This window comes from Mus caroli, chromosome 6, assembly GCF_900094665.2.
Source record: "Mus caroli chromosome 6, CAROLI_EIJ_v1.1, whole genome shotgun sequence".
Lineage (NCBI taxonomy): Eukaryota > Metazoa > Chordata > Mammalia > Rodentia > Muridae > Mus > Mus caroli.
This window is the reverse complement of record NC_034575.1, coordinates 49643546-49650830: the sequence shown is the minus strand read 5'-3', so window position 1 is coordinate 49650830 and position 7285 is coordinate 49643546. Positions and strand designations below refer to the sequence as shown.

The following is a 7285-nucleotide window of genomic DNA, read 5'->3' as shown; positions in this document are numbered from 1 at the left end:
TCTCTCTCTCTCTCTCTCTCTCTCTCTCTCTCTCTCTCTCTCTCTCTCTCTCTCTCTCTCTCTCTCTCTCTCTCTCTCTCTCTCTCTCCTGATCCCAGTTGTCCACATGCCACCCTAGAGGACCAGGGATGAGAGCTTCAGGGCCCAGTGACCCAGGACAGGACTGGAGGCCCTCTAGCATTCTCTTGCTTCATCACAAAAATCAAATCCAGCCAGGAATCTGACACCTGCACTCTGAAACCATCTGCAGGGACCCTAGCTCCTCCCTGAGAAGGGAGGTCTCATAAAGAGATTATAAAAGGCATGGTGGGAAGGAGTGAGCACTCAGTAGGGGCAAAGGAGTCCAGACAGCTGTGTGGGCTGGCTAGAATGGAGGGCAAGGTATACATAGGAGGTGAGGACTATGAAAAAGAGTTCACACCCAAAGACTATCTGACCACCTACTACAACTTCCACTCTGGCCCCGTGGCAGAGCAGGAAATCTTAAAGTTTAGCCTGCAGAACCTCTACCAGACCTTCTCTACAGGTGAGTGACCGAGGTCTCCCTGGGGAGGGGCTGGAGCCGTGCCAACAGGGCGAGCTTATTCTGTACATACAGATGCTACAGAGGTGACTGGTCTGAAGGCCCACAGGGCCCCTAGATGGCAATGTGTGCAGATCCAGAAGAGCCATGCCTCAGGAGCAAAGAACTTGGCTTGCACCCATGATCAGCTTCAGTAGCTACACTCGTAAACTTTGAGGGGTATACCCAGATTTGTGGAGCTCCTAGGCCCAGGCTGAGAGAAGTGACATAGGACTGGGCACCAAGGCTGCTTTTCCCTCCCCTCTTGCCAGAGGCCTTCCAGAAAGCTCTGCAGCCTTTCTGGAACCTTGAGTCTCTCTGAAAAAATCCTGATGAAAATTCTTCCCTGTAAACATGCATACAAGTTTCCATGATTTGCCCCCAACGTCTAAGGGCAGACTAAGGCTGGGGAGGGACAGGGGTGGCCAGTCAAAGTCAGAGAGCGAATAGTAACACCAGCAAGAACAAAGCATAAGACTTGAAGTGACCCAGCACTAATGGGGAGAGTGTGTTCTGTGTGACCCTGGAGGTCACTCAGTGTACCCCCCCCAAAAGCCTTCTTAACCAGACATTCAGTGCCAAGGAACGGGTAGCAAGGAACAACCTCAGAATACAGAGGAAAGAAAGCCCGGTGCTCCTGGAGAAAGCTGGGGTAGAGAACAGGCTTCAGTCCTTGGCAGAGGCATGGTAGGTATAAAAGGAGACTACAGAAGGGAGAGGGCAGGCTGAGAGGGCATACCCGGGGTGGGGCTGAGAGGTACACTGAGTGACTGACCTCCAGGGTCACACAGAACACACTCTCCCCATTAGTGCTGGGTCACTTGAAGCCTTATGCTTTATTCTTGCTGGTGTTACTATTCGCTCTCTGCCACACTTTCTTCTGTGTGGCTGCCTTTCCTAGCAAATCAGAAGGGCTCTTAAGAACTAGCTGGTGTCCTTCTCAGCCTTTATCCCAGACCCTGCCACTCTACCAATTCCCTCAATTTTCTAAATCCAATGTTCTTTGAAGTTAGCCTGTGCCAACTGATTAGAGAGAGAGAGAGAGTAATCCTGAATTTATCTGGAAGACCAGACATACCTCCCAGGCCTCCACTAGTATCCTGGGTCATGGGGAGGCAGTTAAGAATGTCAGGTGTTCCCCACCCCCGGCATTGCTCCCCACTCCTGTCAACATACAGCCCAGAGGCAAGGGGTTGCTCCCCTTCCCAGCTGGCGCATCCTAAGGTGGTTTGGAGTCACTCAGCAGGATGTGAGGTCAGGGTGCAGAGACCTGCCATGCTATTTCCCCAGGAGGGGTAGGGGGCGACGTCCTGATCGACATTGGCTCTGGCCCTACCATCTACCAGCTGCTTTCAGCATGCGAGGTCTTCCGGGAGATCATTGTCACTGACTACACCCCGCAGAACCTGCAGGAGCTGCAGAAGTGGCTGAAGAAAGAGCCAGGAGCCTACGACTGGTCCTCCATAGTGCAATATGCATGTGAGCTGGAGGGAGACAGGTACCTGCAAGTGGTCCCATTTTGTCCACCCACCTCATCCTTCTCAGATAAGGCCCCTTTGGGGCTCAGACAGCTCAGGAACTCACCACCCACCTCACTCTCTTCCTGGCCTTCCTTAACCTCGTGAACCTATAACATTCCCTCTGGGTCAGTCCCTCCCCCAGCCCTAATGCTGCCCCAAACCATCTGGCCCTACTCTCCCTTTCTCTGTATCTGCTCAACCCAGGCGCGGCACCAGCTTCTATGTCACCTCCTCCAGGAAGTCCTGCTGACTGTCCAGCTCATACCACCCCTACTCTGCTCTGGAAACTGGTTCAGTGTCTCCTTTGATGTTGGGGGACACACTTGTGGAAAGCCAGGCCATGGGGTGTACCCTACATGTGTCCCCTCAGCATTGTGGCAAAGCACAGAGACCAATAGCAGTGACCTTCTGCAGGTCCTGCGTCACTTGGGTTCACAGAGGGTATATGCCCCAATTGGAGCTACAAGGGTCAGTAATTCTGACCTTGTCCTACAGATGGGGAAACTGAGGCCCTGGCTTAGAGAGGGTCCTCTAGCCATCCTTAGAGCAGAGTAGAAACAGGTTAATATTTCTGTTCTGAAATATTGGAACAGAGAACTGACTCTGTTACAGTTCAGAACAGTCTACGGTGGTCATGGTTTGAGGGACGCTAACTATAGGGGCCTTGAAGATAGTCCCATCTGGGTGCCATGAATCAAGCACACACACAGCCAAGCGGAGGGAGCCCCAGGGAGCTCCTGTTACACAGGAAGACAGCTACCATCATGCTAGACAGAGAGAGGTAGTGGGAGGTGGGAAGTGGGAGGAGAGGCTTCGGCAGGGACAAGAGGGCAAGGGTCTGGGCTAGAGGTGACCTCTCTTGTAGTTGAGGGAACAGGCATGTGTCTCAGGAAAACCATGCAAGTGACAGGAGCCGCACAGCAAGGGCTGCAGATCCATGTATGAAGAGGACATGCATCAGGGAAGGCCACCAAGGCCACACACTGGCACACAAGGCTATGTTAATAGTGACATAATGATACAGCTTGTGTGCATGTGTGTGTGAATGTGCCTATGTGTATTTGTGTTTGCATTATGCATGGAGCATGAGTATGTGTGTGTGAATGTGTATATGTCTTTGTGAGAGTATACATTTGTATGTTAATGTATATATATGTGTGTGTGTGTGTGTGTGTATCTGTATCTGTGTGTGTGTGTGTCTGTGTGTGTGTGTCTGTGTGTGTGTGTCTGTGTGTGTGTGTCTGTGTGTGTGTGTGTGTGTGTTGGCATGCATTCCACAATGGATGTGTGGAGGTCAGAGGTTAACCTGTGGGAACTGGTTCTCTCTTCTCAACATGTCGGTCCTTGGGATCGAACTCCACTTATGAGGCTTGCTTGGGAGCAAACTCCTTTACCCACTGAGTCATCTCATTAGTTCAGGACCTGCATCTTTAAAAGAACTATTCAGTACACCAAGCTGAGAAGACTGTCAAACCCAGTCAGGGCAGCAGGTGGAAGAGCTACCCTAGCGTGACAATCACCAGAGAAATCTCACCTAGGAGCTTGGGAGATGCTGGAGTCTGTAGCAACCCTGTGGGTCACCTCAGCCACTGTGTCAATAAAAGAAGACAAAGGAGTCAACTCCAGAGGAATGACACCTGAGGTTGTACTCTGGCCTACACACACACATTTGCATGCACATTTCCACACACACATGCACATACACATAAACAAAAACAGTAATAATGAAACTCACCAAAAAGACCAAATGATTTTAAGAAGGAAGGGGAGGTGTGAAAGAGGAGGGCAAAATCAAACGCCAAGTCCTCCATCCCTGGTGGCTGTGAGCATCTTTGTATCTTGATTTCCAGCTGCATGGCATGTTGACAATTAAATAGCAGGATGGTTGTGGGGCCAGAGAAAGTCGTAAGTACCACAAAAGCGGTTTTCCATGACTGCAAACTTTATCGCTTATTACATTGGCTCATTGTGGTCATGCTCTCGATTGTGATCATAACAGCATCTTTCTGACCCTCTCACAGAAGCAGGTGGCAGGAGAAGGAGGCCAAGCTCAGGAAGACAGTCACTCGTGTCCTGAAGTGTGATGTGACCAAGACACCCCCAATGGGGTCAGCTCAGGTGCCTCTGGCTGACTGCGTGCTGACCTTTCTGGCTATGGAGTGTGCCTGCTCTGATGTAGATACCTACCGGGCAGCCTTGCGCAGACTGGCTGGCCTGCTGAAACCAGGAGGGCACCTGGTGACCCTGGTTACTCTGCGCTTCCAGCACTATATGGTGGGCCCCAAGAAGTTCTCTGGGGTCTACCTAGAGAAGGAGATGGTGGAGAAGGCTATTCAAGATGCTGGTTGTCAGGTGCTGAAGTGCAACTGCGTCTCCCTCAGCTACTCGGAGGCTTACTGTTCCCACGATGGTTTATGCTTTGTGGTGGCCCGGAAGGGTCCCAGTGCCTGAGGCCACTGGCAGCAAATCGCCTTCCCTGGGAAAGTTATAGCAATCATTTGTAAAGCCTTGCTCCACAGCTTTCTAACACTGACCATGTTGCTTCTATCTAATACCTGTTCACAGTCACAAGGGAAAACCCCAAGGTTCTCTATTTTCAGCACCAACATCCATCCCCTTTGCTCTTGTTGTACCATGCTGAAAGTTCATTTTAAAATAAAGTGGCCTATCTGGATTCTGTCTTGGGATGTCTTCTCCCAACAAAAGACAAGTGTTTGGCTGACAAACATTTATCTAAGAGCAGGTGCTGTGAACACAAATGCTGTCACAGGACAGACGCTGGGAGAAAGGCTGGTGCTCTGTATAGTGCAAAGCCCTTCCCTCTGAGGCAGCTGGAGCTGGGGCTAATGTTGGGGCCCCGCAGGTGGTATTACCTACCGAGGAAGCTAGCCATGCCTACCAGCTTCCCTCACAGTGGCCAGAGGCAGCTCTTGAGGGTCTCTTGTCTCAGCAGCTTCAGCAGACTTGCAGGTGCCAACCACAGTCAGTCTGGTCACCATGCCCTGGTTCAGAACAGGGATGCCAATGTGTGCAATGTGCTAGCTGGGGTGGAGAGCTTCCGGGTTCCCTGACCCTTCTGTGGGAGGAGTGGAGGAATGTTCAGGTGACCCAGAAGTATGGTATTTTCTGGCTAAGGAAAAGTGTTTGCTTGTGTTTTCAATGGTTATTTAAAGCCAGCAATGTCCAGTTAGCAGGATATGTGACTGTCACCTGTACAAGCTTCCATGGGGCAGGTGACTCCCTAGCCCACTAGTTAAGTAAGGAATGTGGCTTTTTACATAACAAAAGCTGGGGCAGAAAGAAAGGGCAGGCAGAAACTTGGGAGAGGCAGAGAGAAGCAGAACACTATGCCATGGAAAGGAGATGGGATGGAGCTGGAGGCCCGCAATAAGAACCACGTGGAAGACTGGAGAGATGGCTCAGTGGTTAAGAGTTCAAATCCCAGCAAATCCCACATGGGGGCTCACAACCATATGTAATGGGATCTTCTGATGCCCTCTTCTGGTATGTCTGAAGACAGTGACAGTGTACTTAGATATAATAATAAATAAATCTGAAAAAAAAAAAAGGAAGAAGAAACACATGGAGAGACAGAATGGCAGAGACACTATTTGGGTTATGTCAGATGCTAGACACTAGCTGAGAGGCTGCCCCAGCAAAATGCCAATCACTTTAAACTATGTAGATTTCTCCCTCTCTTAAGGTCCTTGAAAGCCCCACAATAGAAGAACAGTACCCTGTCACCCACAGCACATGCAGGTTGTCTCTTAACCCCCAGCTGGCTCCAGTACACAGCTGCTCTTGACCTTGGTGGTCACCCCATAGTACTAGTGAAGGCTAGGCTGATTCCATGGCAGGCTTCGAATGGGCAGCTAAGGAGACTAGGCCTAAATCTCTGTTTCCAAGAACTGGGCAATTTCAGGTAAGCCCAGGTCCCTTGACTTGATCTGAGGCAAGGACAATGGGTCAGCAGCAGTTTCCAGACTTTCTCAGTAACAGTTCCCAGGCTTCCCCAGTAAGTTTCCAGCCCCCACTCCCTGGTAACGGAATGTCCATAGACATGGTCCCAACAGATTAACATAGAGCTCACCTAGCCCGGAATTCCCTACTGTGCTTTAAATCAAGCCTGGAAGCTCACTTGGCTGTCTCTCTATTCTGGTAATGGGAGCCCCCAGCGTGCTGGGCTTGTGCAGAATAAACACTCTGCACTTACATGCTATTTGAATCCGGGATGTCATTCTTTGGTGAATCATGGACCCTTACACTAGCATATTGGGTTCTCCACTGCACATGGTTGTACCTTCAGTAATAGCCTCTCTTGGGCTCTTTGGGGACTCTGACCCTGCCACATGGTGCCAAGCCCCAACTTCTCTCCATGACACCTTTGGGTTCTGTGGCTTCTACATCAACAGTCTGCACACTCACCAGTGACCTCTACTGGCCTTTCATGGTGTCAAACCTCAGCTTCGCTCCATGACCCCTTCATACTTTTAAAACCAGTACCACCTGAGAGGCTTCTACACCTTACCAAGTTCAACTACTAGTATGAGACACAGCCTCAACTTCCTCTGGACCACAGCTTCTTTGTGCTGACCCTAGGGAAATATTCCTACAGGATTTTATCTCAGTGATGCTGGTCTCTTCTTACTTGCTGCTAACTTCTTAACCAGCATCGATTGTGTCTCCAGCAAAGCAAAGGTTTGCCCTGGTCATTCTGGTCTGCTGTTAACTGTTATGAGGTACAAAGGGCGGAGGGGGTACCTGACAATCCCATGCCAAGGTGTATCCCTGAGTAATTAATGCTCAGGACCGCTGAGTGATCAGGACTCCATGTGAAAACTCTGCAACAAATCTGGTATAAAAGGAGGCTTGGGGGGACGGAGAGGGGTGAGGAGCTGGGGAAGAAGTGGAGCAGCAAGAGAGCCATGAGGGCAGAGAGAGATGGGGTAAAGAGGGAGAGGAAGGGGCTCCAAGGACAGAAAGGGGGAGAAAGAACTCCCCTGAGAACAGGAGGTGGGGCTTGGGTAGCGGGCAGTCCTTTTATAAGTGGCACAGCTGGCACTAGCAGCAGGTGTAAGCCGTTGCTAGGTCCCTGAGAAGAGCCTGGTGGAACCACCTGTAAGCTAACGTTCACCACAGCTGATTCTTCAGCTCTAGCTGACTAGAGCCACAGATCTGAATGCAAAATATCACTCAATGGCTC

The 7285-nt window shown here is 50.5% G+C and overlaps 1 protein-coding gene across 1 annotated transcript; it reads left to right on the top strand.

Moving 5' to 3' along the window:
* Window positions 1-296: 296 nt before the first annotated feature.
* Window positions 297-4756, top strand: Inmt (indolethylamine N-methyltransferase). Its single transcript, XM_021165534.2, has 3 exons — window positions 297-526; window positions 1853-2060; window positions 4104-4756. Exons 1-3 carry the CDS (start codon window positions 304-306, stop codon window positions 4531-4533), a joined length of 861 nt encoding a protein of 286 aa, XP_021021193.2. The 5' UTR covers window positions 297-303; the 3' UTR covers window positions 4534-4756.
* The last annotated feature ends 2529 nt before the right edge of the window (window positions 4757-7285 follow it).